The sequence below is a fragment of the Phyllobates terribilis genome, unplaced genomic scaffold (genome assembly GCF_046119375.1).
Source record: "Phyllobates terribilis strain yellow unplaced genomic scaffold, ASM4611937v1 Scaffold_8__6_contigs__length_399053987, whole genome shotgun sequence".
Lineage (NCBI taxonomy): Eukaryota > Metazoa > Chordata > Amphibia > Anura > Dendrobatidae > Phyllobates > Phyllobates terribilis.
Genome location: NW_027362768.1, coordinates 174,412,644 through 174,433,939, shown reverse-complemented (window position 1 = coordinate 174,433,939; position 21,296 = coordinate 174,412,644). Strand labels below are relative to the sequence as shown.

General features: G+C 44.4%; 1 protein-coding gene across 7 annotated transcripts in view; it reads left to right on the top strand.

The window, feature by feature from the left end:
- Positions 1-21,296, top strand: part of KANK4 (KN motif and ankyrin repeat domains 4) — a 151,734-nt gene that overhangs the window by 59,239 nt on the left and 71,199 nt on the right. For 5 of the 7 annotated variants that reach the window (XR_012247735.1, XM_073643785.1, XM_073643790.1 and 2 more), the window contains 2 exons: positions 5,694-5,769; positions 17,991-19,607. Coding sequence is in view for 6 of the 7 variants with exons in the window: in XM_073643785.1 (XP_073499886.1) it covers positions 5,754-5,769; positions 17,991-19,607 (1,633 nt within the window). In the remaining variant the exon portion in view is untranslated. Of the gene's footprint in view, positions 1-4,559; positions 4,702-5,693; positions 5,770-17,990; positions 19,608-21,296 lie in introns of those variants that run through there. The other 2 variants (XM_073643786.1, XM_073643788.1) reach the window with 2 other exon arrangements.

Genomic DNA, 21,296 nt, shown 5'->3' with positions numbered 1-21,296 from the left:
GAGGTGGTGTGATGGTGTGGGGGTGCTTTGCTGGTGACACTGTTGGGGATTTATTCAAAATTGAAGGCATACTGAACCAGCATGGCTACCACAGCATCTTGCAGCGGCATGCTATTCCATCCGGTTTGGGTTTAGTTGGACCATCATTTATTTTTCAACAGGACAATGACCCCAAACACACCTCCAGGCTGTGTAAGGGCTATTTGACCAAGAAGGAGAGTGATGGGGTGCTACGCCAGATGACCTGGCCTCCACAGTCACCAGACCTGAACCCAATCGAGATGGTTTGGGGTGAGCTGGACCGCAGAGTGAAGGCAAAAGGGCCAACAAGTGCTAAGCATCTCTGGGAACTCCTTCAAGATTGTTGGAAGACCATTTCCGGTGACTACCTCTTGAAGCTCATCAAGAGAATGCCAAGAGTGTGCAAAGCAGTCATCAAAGCAAAAGGTGGCTACTTTGAAGAACCTAGAATATAAGACATATTTTCAGTTGTTTCACACTTTTTTGTTAAGTATATAATTCCACATGTGGTAATTCATAGTTTTGATGTCTTCAGTGTGAATGTACAATTTTCATAGTCATGAAAATACAGAACAATCTTTAAATGAGAAGGTGTGTCCAAACTTTTGGTCTGTACTGTATTTTTGTATAAATATAAAACAAAATGCCAATGTGGTTTTCCGAGCATGTTTGAAGGCACTTTTTGTATTGAATACGCTGTTATTATGGCATTTTCATAGTTTATGGAGAAGTTTCAGGAAAAAAAGATGTTACATTCTTAAATAAACGCCACTGACCCCCAAGAAGGTGGCAAAAAAAAAAAAAAAAAGCTGCAAACCCAAGTGCATTTACTTTACACTTTATTGTAACATCTGATTGCAGCATTTTAGGCCAAAAATAAACTGAACTGCAAATCGCCTCGTAAAAGAAGTGCTTCTTTTTGGAAGTAGCCTCTAGCCTTGCTGCATGACTTAAAGGGGGCTAAACCAGAAACTTCATTTGTAGACACCTGTTTTGGGGGTGTTTGCCTTTCATCGGTGCAAAGCAGGAAAACTTGTTTGGCTGGGTGAGAGGCCTCTGACATGGGGTCTAAAAGATAAAGCTTCTCCTTGTGGAGAAGGAGACTTATAAGTCATGCAATGCTCCTCTGGGAACTTAAATATGCCTCTCTGAAGAGAAAGGCTATTTGCATATTTAAATTCCCAGGAGCATTTCATGACTTATAAGTCTCCTTATGCCAACTTGGCACTTTCCACAAAGAGAGACTTTACCCTTAAAACACGTGTTAATCCAATGTTATGTTTCTTACAGCATTTTAGTGGCCTGTTTCACTATTTTTTAAGAGGTAACTAACCTTTTAAATAGCTTCAATATGTTGCAGCCCGTGTTCTATAGTTTTGATCTGTCAAGTTCTGGGTCCTGAGACTCCCACTGATCTCTTAAATCACAGAGAAGAAGTGATCAACTTATGTGATTGAGCCCGTGGATGACTCTGAACGCCCTCAGCCTGATGCTATATGATAAATGGGAACTATACTTTAAAAAACTTCATATATCAGTTGTACAGGCAATTAAAATAAACTTTGTAATATATCTTACCATAGAAATCTACTTCTTTATCCGCTTATGAGCCATTTCTTCCTTTCCCACCATCTCCTGAACTCATCATCCTCTCTGAAAAAAACAGTTCAACTTCATTTTGCTCAAGACAGACTGCCAGCAGCACAGTGAGGTGTCAGGTTACACAGCCCATTATACTCTATGGAGATGAGGAACGAGGAGCAGAGTGAGGAAACAAGCAGAGGGAGACACATGAAGAACGTGCTAAGCTTTCCATCAAGTGTTTTACCTCACCCCAGAGCTGGATTCACATCTACACTGATCAGTATTGCTGTATTATTACCTTCATGGTAGTTCTGTTCTAATTGGTGTGCTAAAAAGGAATGAAAAGCAGAAATCGCCTTCTGTGTGCTTTGCTATGTATGGGAGAAATCCTAGCTGCTGGTCCCCTCCCTACACCGTGGTTTGTCCTGATGAAGTTTGGAACTTCGAAACGCGTTGACCAATAAACCTTATTCCTGGATGTCTTTCTCCTCTCAGATCTTTTCTTCTTTCATACCAGCAGCACAGAATTAACCCTAACGTTCCATTTACTTAGTCTCCTCCCTCAAGTTCAGGCATTTACAAATTAAAGGGATTGTCTCATCTAATTAAATGGGTAAAGTTGCATAGTGCTTGTAAAAACATGCAACTTTGCTATTCACCTTTTATAAACAAGAGGTGGCCGGTCTCCTATGCAAGGAAGGCTCAATTGGAAACTGTTTGCTATGCAGCTTGCAACCACTGGATCCGGCAAACTTCGGCGTCCCTGCACTTCTCCCACGCTACAGAGGAAGAGGCGTCTCTGCAAGCAGCACGGCGTAAATTCAGTTTAGGCTCAGTGTTGCTGCTGACCCCAACTGTCTATCTTCAGAAGCGCGTTGCCTCCTGGCAAGCAGGGAGCCGGGAGGCAGAGGAGCCGTGCCGTGCGCTCCTGAAGATAGAATTCCAGACATCACCTTTAAGAAATAGAGAATGCAGGATACAAGTCATATAATGGCCAGATATAGTTTTATTCCTTATTATTCTGAAATGTTACTTGAAAATAGAGTTACCCTTTTTAAAGGGAATCTGTCACCAGTTTTTGACACCTAATCCGACAGCCAGAGCTAACCTGTAGAGACAGAGCCACTGGTTCCAGCTACGTGTCATTTATTGGGCTGCTTGCTGTAGTTTTGATCTAATCACTGTTTTATCAGCAGGAGAATATCACTAGAGGAGTAGTAAACCTGCTGCCAGGTAGTGCAACCACATCCCCACCACTGATTGGCTGCTTTCTAACTATACTGTGCATAGGCAAAAAGCTGCCAATCCGTGGTGTGGGTGGGGTTTTACAGAGCTCAGCAGACAGAGAACTGGTAGATCAGCAGCAGAGAAAACAGGAATTTTATCAAAACTGCAGCAAGCAGCTCAGTAAGTGACACATCACAAGATTCAGGGTCTCTGCCCCTACATCCTGCAACAATATAACTAATTTTTACTGCATCCACATATATTCTTATATCTAAGGGGATATGTTGGGTGGGTATTCTCTCCCCATGATTGCTGAGTGGGTGGTCTCTTCTTGTGTGATGTAAGCGCTGTCCTGTGTGCTCTAAGCCAATCAGATTTCTCCTTCCTATATCCCTCCTCACTACACACTGAGGGAGAGATGCTGCAGCTGCATACCCCTCCTCCCTGTCTTTACTTAGATGGGTTTGTGAATATTACAGAAATCCTGCAGACTGTGGAAATATATGGAAGATGAAACATATCTTCCTGGTTTATTATTACTTATTAATAGGGTTTTCCAAGTCACTCCCGGACCAGTAACTCTCCTCTCCTCTGCTCTCAGCCCTGTGTCTCCCGTCATTGTCCTGATATAAAAACTGGCACATGACCGCTGCTGCTGATCATCTTTTGCCTTTACAATTCTATCCAAGCTTTAATTCCTGTGCGGTGTACATATAAAGGGAATCTTGTCAAACAATTTTAACACTGAAACTACTGGTTTGGCTGTGCAGGTCCCAGTTCAAGAATAAAAATGAGACCTGTCTTGTAGTAATGTGATGTGGCAGCTCTGAGATATCAAGAGGAGAAGCCACAGGCAAATTAACCTGGAAGTGCTCTGGGGGCGGGTCAATGCACTTCCAGGCTAATTTGGATGTGGCTTCAAAGCTTGATATCTCAGCGCTGCCACATCAGATTACTTCAAGACAGGTCTCATTTTTATTGTTATACTATAACCTATAACGAGATACCGGTAGTAAAATTGTAGGTTCCCATTAATTACTTAACATAAGACAAAAAGAAAGTAATAACAAGATGACTTGAGCGTGGTAGAAAGAGAAAAAACTTTGCCCTCCAGGGTCTCTCAGTCTACAGAATCCTTTTCCTGAATAAACAGATCATTTTTACCTCTTGGCATCCTAGACATTATGCAGCCGCACACCCCTCCTCCCCCTCTCATCACTAAAGGCATCATCTCTTACCTACTCTTCCATCTTTAAAGCCCCTTCTAACAAAAAAAAAACAGTAACATTGTATCTTCCGTTTAGAATTCCATTCCACTTTTCGTGGTGTTTTTTGAAGATAAAATACGGCTCGCAGCCATTCAGGGTCTGCAGTCTGTTACTTTGAAGGCATTAACTAAGAAGATGAATAATACACTGCGCATACTAATGTTTCGGGAGGTTCCTCTCAGCCAGGCATGCAGTCTCTTGTGATCCTTCTGTGTCTGTACAATGTTCTGTTATAAATACATTGTGGCTTGGTCTGTAGTTAATTATTACGCAGACCAAGTCCTTTTGATTTTTTTTTTGTTGTTTGTTTTGTTTTCTTCTTCATATCCAGTTTCAAAACTTTTTCCCCTCTCCCTGATATTTGCCAAAGTTTTCGTCTCTACAAAAATCTAGAAAATAGCAGCTGTCACATCTACAGTATATCTCACATCCCACCCCCCACCAAAAAAAGAAAACATTATTTTTTATTTGCTCTGCTGTCAAGGTCATCGGTCACCTGACAGCCTGTTAATAGGGAGAACACACGCTTCATCGTCTGCTGTAAACAGACCTGCAATGGGAGCGGATCTGTTGGAGAAGGTAACATCAAACTTCTGGGCAGGTAGGAGAACCTCAATGTCACAAGCAAGGAATGCAATTTTCCAGGAAATGTGATTTGCTTCCTTCCCCATTGGGGATTTCTTTCTTTCTTTTTTTTTCCCCTCTCCCATTCTCCATTCTAAACCAACTGCAATGCAGAAGAAAATGACAGCCTCCGGCTTTCAGAGGTGGCGATGGTGTTAATGAGCAGTTGTTAATGTGTTTCTTTTTTTTTTTTTCCTTCCACTCTCCTCTCGGTCTCGTTTTTAGACTGGATCATGTATTAGTTAATGCACCGGGCGAGTAATTGCATCTCATTTCTGCTGTCGCTTGTTAAATTTCTTTTTATGTGTGAGCCGTTATGTAAGATATGCAAATTTTTTAATGATCTAGTTATGGAACGGAGATAAAGCAGGTGATGTTCTGCCCCAGAGAATCATTTTGCTTTTTTTTTGGGGTTTTGCATCATATTAGCTGTAAAATCCCCAGGGTAAAATCAGGACCTGTAGCCATGTCTGCAGCTGCGGGGGGCTTCTGACGACATATCCAGTAGCTTTGGTGTTAAGAGAAGAACTGGCATCGGACTGTGAAATGATTCCTGCAGCCTTCATCCGCCGTGATGTATTTTGCAAGGAAATCGGTGTGACATATACAATGTGGAGGGGGGCAGTTAATTTCTAGAAATAACACCGCCAACATATGTACTGCAGCTAGAACAATCTGTTCCGTCAGTGCGGTTTTATTCTTGATCTATATAGTGATTTTTCTTTTTCCTTTTTCAAGTAAATAAACACCTGGTGAGAAAGAGACGTGTTTTTTGTAGGTTGGCGGAGGCGGAAAAAAGAGGGGAGCGAGAAAGCTTGAATGGAAGTGATTGCATTGATTTTGTGTATCAAGTTTGCCGGTTTGTCTCTTCTGCAGCTTTGTGTTAAGTCTTCAAGCGCAGGCACCAGGTGGTTTAGTCAAAATGCCATGTTTGACATTTTTATTTGTTTCTTTTTTTTCCTTTTCTAGGTTGTAACCCATTTTTTTTTCTATGTGGATGAAGCTTGCTAGTTAACCCCAGGAGCAACTATGGAGAAAACTAATGGTATGTATGTCTAAAAATAATACGTCTAAAAATAATAAGATGTGAAGTTTTAGATATAAAGTGCATGGAACGGGTGGAAACTGCTAATTGAAGGAATCAGATTCTATGTTGGGGGTCCATGAGAAAGAGTTACTGGCTAATAATTGTGAATGAGCACTTCCGGAACACTCATCTCTTGATTATCGACCTTTCTAAACAGGCCGACAATCACCTGAAGAATGAGTAAAACGCTCGTTCTTGAGGTGAAATTATTTTAAAGTTTTCTTAAAAAAACATTCATCTCGGCAGCACATCTACTTTTGTGCTGCTGAGAACATAATGTTCTATGCACACAGAATGATTGTATTGACGATCGTTCTGAGCACATGAAAGTACAGTCAGCCTGTCTAAAAAGGTTAGACTGCTGACCGGCTGCTAAGTAGGTGGTGGTTTAATAGCCGGGGTCTGCCGGTCTAAATGCACCCTTAGATTAGTGAGTGTTATACACCTGCAGAAAAAGTGTTTTTAAGGCATGCTTAGAACTGTAAATCCCAGGAATGAACCTGATTTGTTTGGGATAGCGCATTCCAGAGAAATGGTGCAGCACAAAGAAAGTGTTGCAAGGGGTAATAGTGGGTTAGGCTTAAGGAGGGTATTAATCTTAAATGGCCACACACATGCAATAGCTGACTGCCAAGCACTCATTCATCCATCAGCTATCTCTCCCGACTTGCCCATAGAAATGAACGTTCGGCTTGATTTGAATGTTTGTGTTTTCAATGGGAAAGGGGAGAATGTCACTGCCAAATGGCTCCTACAGCAGCTTATCTCCTGAAGAATAAAAGAGTCTGGTGTTAAACTTTAACCTGCTCAACCCTTATATCCCCCAACATCAAATGTTGGGGGAGAGTCTGGAAGCCCCCGTATACATTTGACTCTCAAATACGGCCAGTCTGTAGTCTAATGTGTATGGAGCCAATAAGATCATTAGCAGAATGAAGAGCATGAGTAGGTTGGTAGACAGAGATGAGGAGGAGATGTAGGGCAGTGCAGCTCTGTGGAGAGGACAGTAGGGTGGTAGACAGAGGTGAGGAGGAGATGTAGGGCAGCGCAGCACTGTGGAGAGGACAGTAGGGTGGTAGACTGAGGTGAGGAGGAGATGTAGGACGGTGCAGCACTGTGGAGAGGACAGTAGGGTGGTAGACTGAGGTGAGGAGGAGATGTAGGACGGTGCAGCACTGTGGAGAGGACAGTAGGGTGGTAGACTGAGGTGAGGAGGAGATGTAGGGCGGTGCAGCACTGTGGAGAGGACAGTAGGGTGGTAGACTGAGGTGAGGAGGAGATGTAGGGCGGTGCAGCACTGTGGAGAGGACAGTAAGGTGGTAGACTGAGGTGAGGAGGAGATGTAGGGCGGTGCAGCACTGTGGAGAGGACAGTAGGGTGGTAGACTGAGGTGAGGAGGAGATGTAGGGCGGTGCAGCACTGTGGAGAGGACAGTAAGGTGGTAGACTGAGGTGAGGAGGAGATGTAGGGCGGTGCAGCACTGTGGAGAGGACAGTAGGGTGGTAGACTGAGGTGAGGAGGAGATGTACGGCGGTGCAGCACTGTGGAGAGGACAGTAAGGTGGTAGACTGAGGTGAGGAGGAGATGTAGGGCGGTGCAGCACTGTGGAGAGGACAGTAGGGTGGTAGACTGAGATGAGGAGGAGATGTAGGACGGTGCAGCACTGTGGAGAGGACAGTAGGGTGGTAGACTGAGGTGAGGAGGAGATGTAGGGTGGTGCAGCACTGTGTAGAGGACAGTAGGGTGGTAGACTGAGGTGAGGAGGAGATGTAGGGAGGTGCAGCACTGTGGAGAGGACAGTAGGGTGGTAGACTGAGGTGAGGAGGAGATGTAGGGAGGTGCAGCACTGTGGAGAGGACAGTAGGGTGGTAGACTGAGGTGAGCAGGAGATGTAGGGCGGTGCAGCTCTGTGGAGAGGACAGTAGGGTGGTAGACTGAGGTGAGGAGGAGATGTAGGGCGGTGCAGCACTGTGGAGAGGACAGTAGGGTGGTAGACTGAGGTGAGGAGGAGATGTAGGGCGGTGCAGCACTGTGGAGAGGACAGTAGGGTGGTAGACTGAGGTGAGGAGGAGATGTAGGGCGGTGCAGCTCTATGGAGAGGACAGTAGGGTGGTAGACTGAGGTGAGGAGGAGATGTAGGGCGGTGCAGCACTGTGGAGAGGACAGTAGGGTGGTAGACTGAGGTGAGGAGGAGATGTAGGGCGGTGCAGCTCTGTGGAGAGGACAATAGGGTGGTAGACTGAGGTGAGGAGGAGATGTAGGGCGGTGCAGCTCTATGGAGAGGACAGTAGGGTGGTAGACTGAGGTGAGGAGGAGATGTAGGGCGGTGCAGCACTGTGGAGAGGACAGTAGGGTGGTAGACTGAGGTGAGGAGGAGATGTAGGGCGGTGCAGCTCTGTGGAGAGGACAATAGGGTGGTAGACTGAGGTGAGGAGGAGATGTAGGGCGGTGCAGCTCTGTTGAGAAGATGGGTAGCATGGTAGACAGAGATGAGGCGATACACACCTCACCTAAGCTACAGGGTATTGAGCTCAGGAAAAGAAGAGAAAGGTGTATCCCCACCTAAGACATAGCACAGCACCAATCATTAATTCTTTACATCCTGTGATCAGCTCTGTTCATGGTGTTCAAAGGGAGAGGCAAAAACTTGGGGGACTCCCATATAATCACTAGGTGGCATGGTAGAGCCCCATACCTAGTATGGCCAAATAGCCCGGGGTCCACTGCAGCACCTCTTGGCTGTCTAACCAAATTTCCTTTTGTTAGAGAATACTTAGCAACTATTGTACACCTGGAATAGTTTAGGTATATTCTTGCACATTATAGTTAAATAAATAAAATTCACCATAGAACCTAAAAATAGTAAAATGTAATAAAAAAGTCATATTAATAATAAGAAAAAAAGATATTAAAAATAAGTCATAAAACTAAAAGTTGTACATTATTTGGCCATAACAGCCTATATCATACATTTTTAACATAGTTTTATTTTGATCGATGCGCAAATAAAATCTGCTGAAAAATGTTTGCATTTTTGGCAAAAAATAAATTAAAGGGGGTTCTTTGTGCATTTAATATTGATGGTCCTTGACTTCCACTGATCGATATCAGATCGGTAGAGAGCCGACACCCGGTGGCGCCCCCCAGTGTTCAGCTGTTGGCAGCTCTAGTGGCGGCCAGAACCAAATTGGACTGCACTCAGATGTCATTCAAGTGCCATCCGATTTTTTTTACATGGGCCCATAGACATAAATGGCTGAGTGCGATCCGATAATTGTATCCAAGGAAAAAATCTTCCATGTGAATGGCCCCATAGAATAACATTGGGACGAGTGCTCTCCATCAAAACGACGCATTGCAATAGTCCGATTTTTATGGTCCTCTGACTGCGCCCTAAAGGGAAAAACCTCCCAAGCTTTACAGTCTGTGCAAATCATTCTACAAGAGCTAAATTATATATCTGGTACTGCCACTGCTTATAAAATCTATGAATCTAATTCTGCTGCTCAGTAACATATTCCAGCCGCACTGCCTGATTTATTACCTTTGTTATACAAAGCGGAGAGGTAATTTGCCTTTCACTTAACTTTTCCTATCAAACTCTGTAAAATGGGTCATCACTAGTGTTGAGCATTCCGATACTGAAATATCGGGTATCGGCCGATATTCACTGTATCGGAATTCCGATACTTAATTCCGATACTTTTATAATATCGAATACCGGAATCGGAAGTTCCCATAATGCCTGCGCTCTGCAGTGTCTCTGAAGGATGACAAGCTGGATGGCAGCGCTCAGCTGCGATCCAGCTTGTCATCAGAATGCCATCCCAGCGTGGGAGAATTCTCCTGATTGTTTAAAAGTCGGCGCGCGGTAAAAAGCCGCCGGCTTTTAAACAATCACGCAGCCCCATACTGCTTCCCCGCAGCCTCCCACCCCGATCCTCCGCTCCCCTCGCCACCTCCCATCCCGATCGTAAATTAGGACCGGGCGGGGAGCGCAGCACCAAGGAGCGAAGGACCCGGGCAGGGAAGCCGGCAGTGAAAAGACTTCACCGCCGGCTTTCCCGTTCTGTGCTGCGCTTTCCCGCCGGTTATTTCAAATGAACAGCTGAGGTATCAGGTGATGCCGATCAGCTGTTCATTTGAAGTAGCCGCGGTGCCCTCAGAGGGTTCATGTGAGTTCATGCTTGACTGCATGAACTCACATCAACTTTCCCACGGCCGCACAGGTCAGCCTCACCTCCCGGACCCGTCATGATTAGTGTGTGCGGGGTGTGTGTGTGTGCGGGGTGTGTGTGCGGGGTGTGTGTGTGTGTGCGGGGTGTGTGTGTGTGCGGGGTGTGTGTGTGCGGGTGTGTGTGCGGGCAGACATAGGCCGATGTGACACTACTACTCCCATCGGCCTATGTCTGTCCCCCGTCCACTCCTGCCAGCAGGATCAGCTCGATGGGAGCAGTAGTTCCCATCAGCCTGATCCTGCTATTTAAATTGCCCTACTGTGTCCCCAATAAATGTTAAATACATGTCATTGGTGGCCAGTGGTTACCTAAAAGAAATTAGTTCATACATTACCTGTCCCCGCCGATCGCCACCTAAAATAAAGTAAAAAATAAAAAACTACACCTATACTCACCTAGACACCTAATTCCCCGAAGCCATCGATCTCCTGTAATAAAATATAAAATAATAAACCACAACCTTATCCTTACCCCTCCGTAGTAGTCCACGAGTGTCCCACGAAGATCTCCAGTTCAGAGCAGCCACATAGAATGTGACCGCTCTGAACCGCTGCCGCCGCTAGAATGACGGGGCCGTAAGGGTTCACCGGAGTTCAGGCAGCGCTGCTCCGGTTAGCTCCTTTACGGCACTGCTGTATCGTGAGAAATTCCCACGGTACAGCACTGCCGTAAAGGAGGTCTCCGGAGCTGCGCTGCCTGAATGCACTCCGGTGACCTCAGTCAGTGGCTCCCGCTGCCGGGAGCGGACGTGTTCCCGGCAGCGTGAGCTTACAGCAGCCATGCACAGCTGTCACCATCTCCAGATGTGACAGCTGTGCATGGGAGATCAGCGCAGGAACGTGGACAGGTAACTATTTTTTTTTTAGTAAACTAAGAATTAAATAAAATGGTGTTTTATTTCAAATAAATTATTTTTTTCTGGGTGTAGTGTGTTTTTTCTTTTTAACACTTTGTAGGTTAGTAATGGGGGTGTCATATAGACGGCCATCATTACTAACCTGGGCTTCATGGCAGCTGGCGCTGACATGAACCCCACCACTATTACCCCCTGCCACCGCACCAGGGCAGCGTGGAAGAGCGAGGCTAAGTGCCAGAATTGGCGCATCCTATGGATGCGCCATTTCTGGGGCGGCTGACGGCTGGTGTTTCTAGCCTGGGAGGGGGCCAATATTCATGGCACCCTTCCTGAGCTATTAATATCAGCCCCCAGCTGTCTGCCTAGCCTTTGCTAGCTATTAAAATAGAGGGGACCCCACGTCATTTTTTTTGGGGGGGTCCCCCATTTTAATAGCTAGTAAAGGCTAGGTATTCAGCTGGGGGCTGATATTAGTAGCCTGGGAAGCTCCGTGGGTTTTACCCCCTTCCCAGGCTTCAAACATCTGCCCCAGCCGTCTGCTTAACCTCCGCTAGAGACTAAAATTATGGGGGATCCCACGCCATTTTTTTTTTAAATAAATCCTTTATTTTAACACTAAATGACATTTGAGGACTTAATAAAGATGCAGTCCCTAAATTATTATTTATTTTTTAATAAATTTTTCCCAAAACTTTTGACGTGGGCTTCGCCATATTTTTGTATGCCAGCCAGGTACAGCATCCAGCTTCTATGAACGCGCCATTTTCCGGGGCGGCCGCGGACTGCAATTTTCAGCGGGGGGGGGGAGGGCAGAAAGCTTGGGTCTCCCTGCGCTGCAGATTCCATCCCCCAGCTGCCTAGTTGTACCTGGCTGGACACAAAAATAGGGAGAAGCTCCACGTTTTTTTTTTTTTAATTATTTCATGAAATTCATGGAATAATTAAGAAAAAAAGGGCTTCCCTATATTGTTGTGTCCGGCAAGGTACAAATAGGCAGCTGGTGGTTGGGGGCAGCCAGTTCCTGCCTGCTGTACCTGGCTGGACACAAATATAGTGTGAAGCCCCACGTCAATTTTTTTTTAATTATTTCAGGAAATTCATTAAATAATTAAAAAAAAATTATGTGGGGCTTCGCCCTATAATTGTGTCCAGCCAGGTACAGCAGGCAGGAACGGGCTGCCCCCAACCACCAGCTGCCTATTTGTACCTAGCCGGACACAACAATATAGGGAAGCCCTTTTTTTCTTAATTATTCCATGAATTTCATGAAATAATTAAAAAAAAAAATGTGTGGCGCTTCGCCCTATTTTTGTGCCCAGCCAGGTACAACTAGGCAGCTGGGGGCTGGAATCTGCAGCGCAGGGAGACCCAAGCTTTCTGCCCCCCCCCCTCCCCCCGCTGAAAATTGCAGTCCGCAGCCACCCCGGAAAATAGCGCGTTCATAGAAGCTGGATGCTGTACCTGGCTGGCATACAAAAATATGGCGAAGCCCACGTCAAAAGTTTTGGGAAAAATTAATTAAAAAATAAATAATAATTTAGGGACTGCATCTTTATTAACTCCTCAAATGTCATTTAGTGTTAAAATAAAGGACTTAGTTTAAAAAAAATTGACGTGGGGCTTCGCACTATATTTGTGTCCAGCCAGGTACAGCAGGCAGGAACAGGCTGCCCCCAACCACCAGCTGCCTATTTGTACCTGGCCGGACACAACAATATAGGGAAGCCCTTTTTTTAAAAAATTATTTCATGAAATAATTAAAAAAAAATTGACGTGGGGCTTCGCACTATATTTGTGTCCAGCCAGGTACAGCAGGCAGGAACGGGCTGCCCCCAACCACCAGCTGACTATTTGTACCTGGCCGGACACAACAATATAGGGAAGCCCTTTTTTTCTTAATTATTCCATGAATTTCATGAAATAATTTAAAAAAAAAATGCGTGGGGCTTCGCCCTATTTTTGTGCCCAGCCAGGTACAACTAGGCAGCTGGGGGCTGGAATCCACAGCGCAGGGAGACCCAAGCTTTCTGGGCCACCCCCGCTGCAAATTGCAGTCCGCAGCCGCCCCAGAAAATGGCGCGTTCATAGAAGCGCCATCTTCTGGCGCTGTACCCAACTCATCCAGGGCCCTGGTGCGGTGGCTCACTGGGTAATAAAGGGGTTAAGGCCAGCTTGGCATTATCAGCTGGCCCTAAGCCCAAAATTCATGGGGTCACGCCAATATTAGACATGACCACCATGAATTTCTAGTAAAGTATTTAAAAAAACACAACACCCAGAAAAAAGTCCTTTAATTGAAATAAACACACAATTCTTTATTGTTCTAAATTAAACCATACTTACCACCACGCCCATTCCAGCTGAAGCCAACGATCTCCTGCAATAAAAGTAAAATAATAAAGCAACCTCATCCTTACCTTTCCATGGTTCCCAGGACAGCTTCAGCTCTGCTACATCGAGATGACAGGCTGGACCGCAGCAGAACGCTGCCATCCAGCCTGTCATCCCGCAGACACTGAGAAGCGCAGGCATACTTCCACTCCTCAGTGTCTGGCTGTGACGGCATCCAGATGAGCCGAGGTCATGTCCAATGAACTCCGCTCACTTCATGTACGTCACTGACAGCGTGGGAAAATTCTCCTGCACTCAGCACTTCAGCGTGAGAATTTTCCCACGCTGTCAGTGACGTGCATGAGGTGAGCTGAGTTCATTGGACATGACCTCACCTCATGTATGTCACTGACAGCGTGGGAGAATTCTCACGCTGAAGCGCTGAGTGCAGGAGAATTTTCCCACGCTGTCAGTGACGTGCATGAGGTGAGCTGAGTTCATTGGACATGAACTCGGCTCATCTGGATGACGTCACAGAGAGACACTGAGGAGCGCAAGCATGCCTGCGCTTCTCAGTGTCTGCGGGATGACAGGCTGGATGGCAGCTTTCTGCTGCGGTCCAGCCTGTCATCTCGATGTAGCAGAGCTGGAGCTGTCCTGGGAACCATCGAAAGGTAAGGATGAGGTTGCTTTATTATTTTTCTTTTATTGCAGGAGATCGTTGGCTTCAGCTGGAATGGGCGTGATGGTAAGTATGGTTTAATTTAGAACAATAAAGAATTGTGTCTTTATTTCAATTAAAGGACTTTACTCTGGGTGTTTGTGTTTTCTTTTAACTTTGACTATGGGGTTAGTAATGGGGGTGTCTTATAGACGCCTCTCCATTACTAACCTGGGCTTGATGTCAGCTGACATTATAAGCTGACATCAACCCCAGCCCTATTACCCCCTGCCACCGCACCAGGGCAGCGTGGAAGAGCGAGGCTAAGTGCCAGAATTGGCGCATCCTATGGATGCGCCATTTCTGGGGCGGCTGACGGCTGGTGTTTCTAGCCTGGGAGGGGGCCAATATTCATGGCACCCTTCCTGGGCTATTAATATCAGCCCCCAGCTGTCTGCCTAGCCTGTGCTAGCTATTAAATTAGGGGGGACCCCACGTCATTTTTTTTGGGGGGTCCCCCATTTTAATAGCTAGTAAAGGCTAGGTATTCAGCTGGGGGCTGATATTAGTAGCCTGGGAAGCTCCGTGGGTATTACCCCCTTCCCAGGCTTCAAACATTTGCCCCAGCTGTCTGCTTAACCTCCGCTAGAGCCTAAAATTAAGGGGAACCCCACGCCAATTTTTTTTTAAATAAATCCTTTATTTTAACACTAAATGAAAAGTACAGTAATCAACACTGTCACTGTACTTCATATATATGTGACTGACATGTTTCTATCTATCTAATCTATGTGTGATTCTCTATTCCTTCTATTCTAAATTGTCGGGTACAGATGCTGAATTGCCGGCCGGCTTTCTTAAAGAGACAGTGCATGAAAACACTATTATTTTTTTAAATAAATCCTTTACACTAAATGACAAGTTCTGTAAGCAACACTGTCACTGTACTTCTTATATATGTGACTGACATGTTTCTATCTATCTAATCTATGTGTGAAGCTCTATTCTGTCTGTTATAAATTGTCGGGTACAGATGCTGAATTGCCGGCCGGCTTTTTTAAAGAGACGGTGCACGAAAACACTAATATTTTTTTTAATAAATCCTTTACACTAAATGACAAGTACAGTAAGCAACACTGTCACTGTACTTCATATATATGTGACTGACATGTTTCTATCTATCTAATCTATGTGTGAAGCTCTATTCTTTCTGTTGTAAATTGTCGGGTACCGGTGAATGCCGCTGATGAATTGCCGGCTTTTCATGTCATTCTACATTATTCTTAGTTGTTTTACTTCATGTAGAATTAACCTACAAGGAAAGAAAGGGTTTATTTTCATTCCGATATTTGTGTCCCATTGACTTGCATTGGTTTCCGGTATCGGAATCGGCGATATCCGATACTTTTTGGGTATCGGCCCGATCCAATCCGATACGATATTTCCTGATATCGGAAGGTATCGCTCAACACTAGTGGCTATCAATTGGCAGCTGTTCTGACTCACTATTCTGCTGGTGCAGTCACTGTGCACATACATTACTGATCCTGTACTGATCCTGAGTTACATCCTGTATTATACTCCAGAGCTGCACTCACTATTCTGCTGGTGCAGTCACTGTGCACATACATTACTGATCCTGTACTGATCCTGAGTTACATCCTGTATTATACTCCAGAGCTGCACTCACTATTCTGCTGGTGCAGTCACTGTGTACATGCATTACATTACTGATCCTGTACTGATGCTGAGTTACATCCTGTATTACACTCCAGAGCTGTACTCACTATTCTGCTGGTGCAGTCACTGTGTACATGCATTACTTATCCTGTACTGATCCTGAGTTACAGTGGGTACGTAAAGTATTCAGACCCCTTTAAATTTTTCACTCTGTTTCATTGCAGCCATTTAGTAAATTCTAAAAAGTTAATATTTTTTTCTCATTAAAGTGCACTCTGCACCCCATCTTGCCTGAAAAAAAACAGAAATGTAGAATTTTTTTCAAATGTATTAAAAATTGAAATATCACATGGTCATAAGTATTCAGACCCTTTGCTCAGACACTCATATTTAAGTCACATGCTGTCCATTTCCTTGTGATCCTCTTTGAGATGGTTCTACTCCTTCATTGGAGTTCAGCTGTGTTTAATTAAATTCATAGGACTTGATTTGGAAAGGCAAGACCTCACAGCTCACAGTGCATGTCAGACCAAATGAGAATCATGTTTGGGACCACCAGAAGTCTTCCTAGACCTGACCGTCCAGCCAAACTGAGCAATCGTGGGAGAAGAGCCTTGGTGAGAGAGGTAAAGAAGAACCCCAAGACCACTGTGGCTGAGCTCCAGAGATGCAGTAGGTAGACGGGAGAAAGTTCCACAAAGTCAACTATCACTGCAGCCCTCCACCAGTCGGGCCTTTATGGCAGAGTGGCCCGACGGAAGGCTCTCCTCAGTGTAAGACATATGAAAGCCCGCATAGAATTTGCTCAAAAACACATGAAGGACTCCCAGGCTATGAGAATTAAAATTCTCTGGTCTGATGAGACGAAGATAGAACTTTTTGGTGATAATTCTAAGCGGTATGTGTGGAGAAAACCAGGCACTGCTCGTCCCCTGCCCAATACAATACCAACAGTGAAACATGGTGGTGGCAGCATCGTGCTATGGGGGTGTTTTTTAGCTGCAGGGACAGGACAACTGGTTGCAATTGAAGGACATATGAATGCGGCCAAGTACAGAGATATCCTGGATGAAAACCTCTTCCAGAGTGCTCTGGACCCCAGACTTGGCCGAAGGTTCACCTTCCAACAAGACAATGACCCTAAGCACACAGCTAAAATAACAAAGGAGTGGCTTCAGAACAACTCTGTGACCATTCTTGACTGGCGCAGCCAGAGCCCTGACCTAAACCCAAATGAGCATCTCTGGAGAGACCTGAAAATGGCTGTCCACCAACGTTCACCATCCAACCTGACGGAACTGGAGAGGATCTGCAAGGAAGAATGGCAGAGGATCCCAAAAATCCAGGTGTGAAAAACTTGTTGCATCATTCCCAAAAAGACTCATGGCTGTACTAGCTCAAAAGGGGGCTTCTACTCAATACTGAGCAAAGGGTCTGAATACTTATGACCATGTGATATTTCAGTTTTTTGTTTTTAATAAATTTGCAAAAATTTCTACATTTCTGTTTTTTTCAGTCAAGATGGGGTGCAGAGTGTACTTTAATGAGAAAAAAATGAACTTTTTAGAATTTACCAAATGGCTGCAATGAAACAAAGAATGAAATATTTAAAGGGGTCTGAATACTTTCTGTACCCACTGTACATCCTGTATTATACTCCAGAGCTGCACTCACTATTCTGCTGGTGCAGTCACTGTGTACATATTGTACCTGATACTAATCCTGAGTTACATCCTATATAATACTCCAGAGCTGCACTCACTATTCTGCTGGTGCAGTCACTGTGTACATACATTACATTACTGATCCTGTACTGATCCTGAGTTACCTCCTGTATTATACTCCAGAGCTGCACTCACTATTCTGCTGATCCTTTTTGTATGAACATAGTGATTCTAAATCACCAAGATCTATGTAGACACTCAGCAAGCAGGGATGATTTTAGCTGTGAAGCCAGCAGAATTATGTCAACATTTTAGAAAAAGCAGCTGCAGGAATTTGATTGATTTTTATTTGCCCTCTTCTGCCCGAATTATTCCTGGATGTAAAGGAAGAGATCAGGGTAATGGAGAAGTATTTTAGGTACCTGCAGCCCCCAGATTTCAGCAGCAGCAGCTCCTTTTACCCTTGTTTCACCCTTATGAAGCAGGCAGACAATACTAGGAAACATTGATTCTTCTTATCCTATAACATGCAGTTAAGTGTCGTATCTGTGCACTGAGCCCGTGTTTTATGAGACCAATATTCAACCCAGGGAGTCACCAGGGAGCGGTGGCATCACTAATGCATGAGACACTAAATGCTGAACAGACTGAAGGTTGGTTAAGACTATTTTAATGAATGTTTGAGCCACAGAAGACTGTCTGGGATTATTAAGTTAGTTTCTTTTTTGTTTCCTTTTTTTCCCCCTAAGGAGAAAATGTTGCATCAAAGGAGGAACTAAAAGAAAATCGGGTCTCCTATTCTGTGGAGACCCCTTATGGGTTTCACCTGGACCTTGACTTTCTGAAATATGTGCACGATATCGAGAAGGGGAACACCATCAAGAGGATCCACATCCATAGACGAGCAAAGCAATCCAAATTTAGCACGCTGCCTCGTAATTTTAGCGTGCCAGAAAATGGGTCACAGTCCTACTCTGCCGCCTCAAGCAGAACCTGGAGCCCGAATAGCTACAGAACCGATGTAAAAGACTCTCGTGTGTTTTCAGGAAACGACTCCTCTTTACGTTTGAGGTATGTTCACGAGTTAAACTATCGGAGGAAGGACAGTACGAGCGATGCCACTCTGCAGGAGCTGGTGCCTGAAGATTTTAGCATCTGCAGAGATCGCCCACAATTTGCTCGAGCTTCTAGTCTTCCAGCCAGTCTTCCACAAAGCACAATGTCTTCTGATCAAACCCAATATTTAAAGGTTGCACATAACGTCAGCAGTAGACTGAGCTCATCGGAAGAGCCAATAAGTCCTTCACGCTTCCAGTCTGACGACCAGTTGGCGGCAGCGTTCAAGAAGATCAAAGAACTTGAAGAACAGATAAAAACCATTCCAGAACTTCAAAAAACGATATATGTCCTCGAAGGAAAAAACAATAAACTAAATACTCAGCTTAAGTCACTTTCTCAATTTTTAGAGAACATGAAAGATCAAGAAGAGTCAGACTTTTTAGATAACAAGGATCGTGAAAATAGAGAGGTCAATGGACAACTAAGTTATGACAGTCCGAGCGACTCACCCTTCTCGACTATCAAACAGCAGGTAACAGATTTGACCAAACGACTGGATGACCGGGCCAAGGAAGCGCACAATCTTAGGGTATTGGTAGAGAAGCAAAATAATGAATTGAAGGCCAAGGACGTGTATATTACAGATTTGACCAAAATGTTGGAAAGTGCAGAGGAAAGCAGAAGAGAAGTGGAAATCAAACAGTTTAGGGATAGTGCGGTCAACACCGAGGAAGACCAAGTAATGGAGAAAAAGGAAAGGTTTGATAAAAACACCTATGTCAATATAGGTGTCGAGACACGGTCAGTAGGGTCAGTAGATCTAGATCAACCGCCAGATGACACTGACTGTAGTGTGATGACCATGTCCAACCAGCAGGGTGACTCCACAGTCCAAGATAATATGTTGGTTGATGATGATGTCGAATGTAGTAAAAAGGAAACAGAAAAAGTTACAAAGGCTGATGTCGATGAAGGTCCACCAACCCTTCAATCCCAACCGTCTGATAATATAACAGCCTGCAATTATGAGGAACCGGCAAACATTAGGCATTGTCCTACTGTTCATCAGCCTCCTGCAGACGCTTCTGTCGGACAGTATGTAAAACGAATCCAGGATCTTCTACAGGAACAGTGGACTTGTCTAGAACATGGATATCCAGATCTGGCCAGTGCCATAAAGCAACCAGCGTCTAAACTCAGCTCCATTCAGAACCAGCTGGTCAATTCCCTCAACTTGCTGTCCTCAATTTACTCTACTCAAACAACATCCGAGCGGGAGAATTTCCAGCCTGAGGGCCAACAAGCAGGTCAGTAAAAGGCCGATTAATTTATTATTTTTCTTTAATTGCCGTTAAATGTTTTGGAAGCATCGAAGAAAAGATCTTGCTGATGTGCGGTCATAAATTATATAGAGAGCCGGTGATGACTTTCTTGTCTGTTTCTAGTAATAACAAGAAAAAAGTCCTAGTTTTCGATTTTTGTCCCAAGTTGAATATCTCCAGTTTAGCTTATCTCCTCGGTAATAATTTCTACCTGACAGGCCAGTGACCATGACGAGCGCAGCCTGTTTATTTAATATTTCCTGCCTTGCAGTCATACGTCTTGGGGGCCTCATCATGGACGTGAAGAAAAGCCAAGTATGTGAGCCTAAAATAAGCAATAAGGGAAAGCTGAGAAAAGCAATATACTTTGGGGTTTCCTTTGGAGAATATGTATGTATGTATGTTTGTGTGTGGGTGTATATATAATGTGCATCTCACTAAATTAGAATATCATCAAAAAGTTAATTTATTTCAGTTCTTCAATACAAAAAGTGAAACTCCTATATTATATAGAGTCATTACACGCAGAGGGATCTATTATATAGAGTCATTACACACAGAGGGATCTATTTCATGTGTTTATTTCTGTTAATGTTGATGATTATGGCTTACAGCCAATGAAAGCACAAAAGTCATTATCTCAGTAAATTAGAATACTTTATAACAACAGCTTGAAAAATGTTTTTAAAATCCGAAATGTTGTCCTACTAAAATGTATGTTCAGTAAATGCACTCAGTACTTGGTCGGGCTCCTTTTGCATCAATTACTGCATCAATGCGGCAATGTGGCATGGAGGGATCAGCCTGTGGCTGCTGAGGTGTTATGGAGCCCAGGTGGCTTTGATAGCAGCCTTCAGCTCGTCTGCATTGTTGGGTCTGGGGTCTCTCATCTTCCTCTTGATAATACCCCATAGATTCTCTATAATAGATTCTGTATGGGGTTAAGGTCAGGTGAGTTTGCTGCCAATCAAGCACAGTGATACTGTTGTGTGTAAACCAGGTGTTGGTACTTTTGGCCGTGTGGACAGGGGCCAAGTCCTGCTGGAGAATGACATTTCCATCTCCAAAAAGCTTGTCGGCAGAGGGAAGCATGAAGTGCTGTAAAATGTCCTGGTAGACGGCTGCGCTGACTTTAGTCTTGATAAAACACAGTGGACCTCCACCAGCCGATGACATGGCCCCCAAACCATCACTGATGGTGGAAACTTCACACTAGACCTCCAGCAGCTTGGATTGTGGCCTCTCCACTCTTCCTCCAGACTCTGGGACCTTGTGGAGTTTGTCAGTGACTGCCTTCTGGACATCTGTCAAGTCAGCAGTCTTCCCCATGATTGTGGAGCCTACTGAAACAGACTAAGGAACCTTTTTAAACTCTTAGGAAGCCTTTGCAGGTGTTTTTGTTAATTATTCTAATTTACTGAGATAATGACTTTTGTGTTTTCATTGGCTGTAATCCATAATCATCAACATTAACAGAAATAAACACTTGAAATTGATCACTCTGTTTGTAATGACTCTATATAATGAGTTTTACTTTTTGTATTGAAGAACTGAAATAAATTAACTTTTTAAGGATATTCTAATTTAGTGAGATGCACATGTGTGTGTGTATATGTGGCGCCCCTGAGGGTTCAGTCGCCACAGGGGTACTGCACCTCAGTTCGAAGTGTGGTA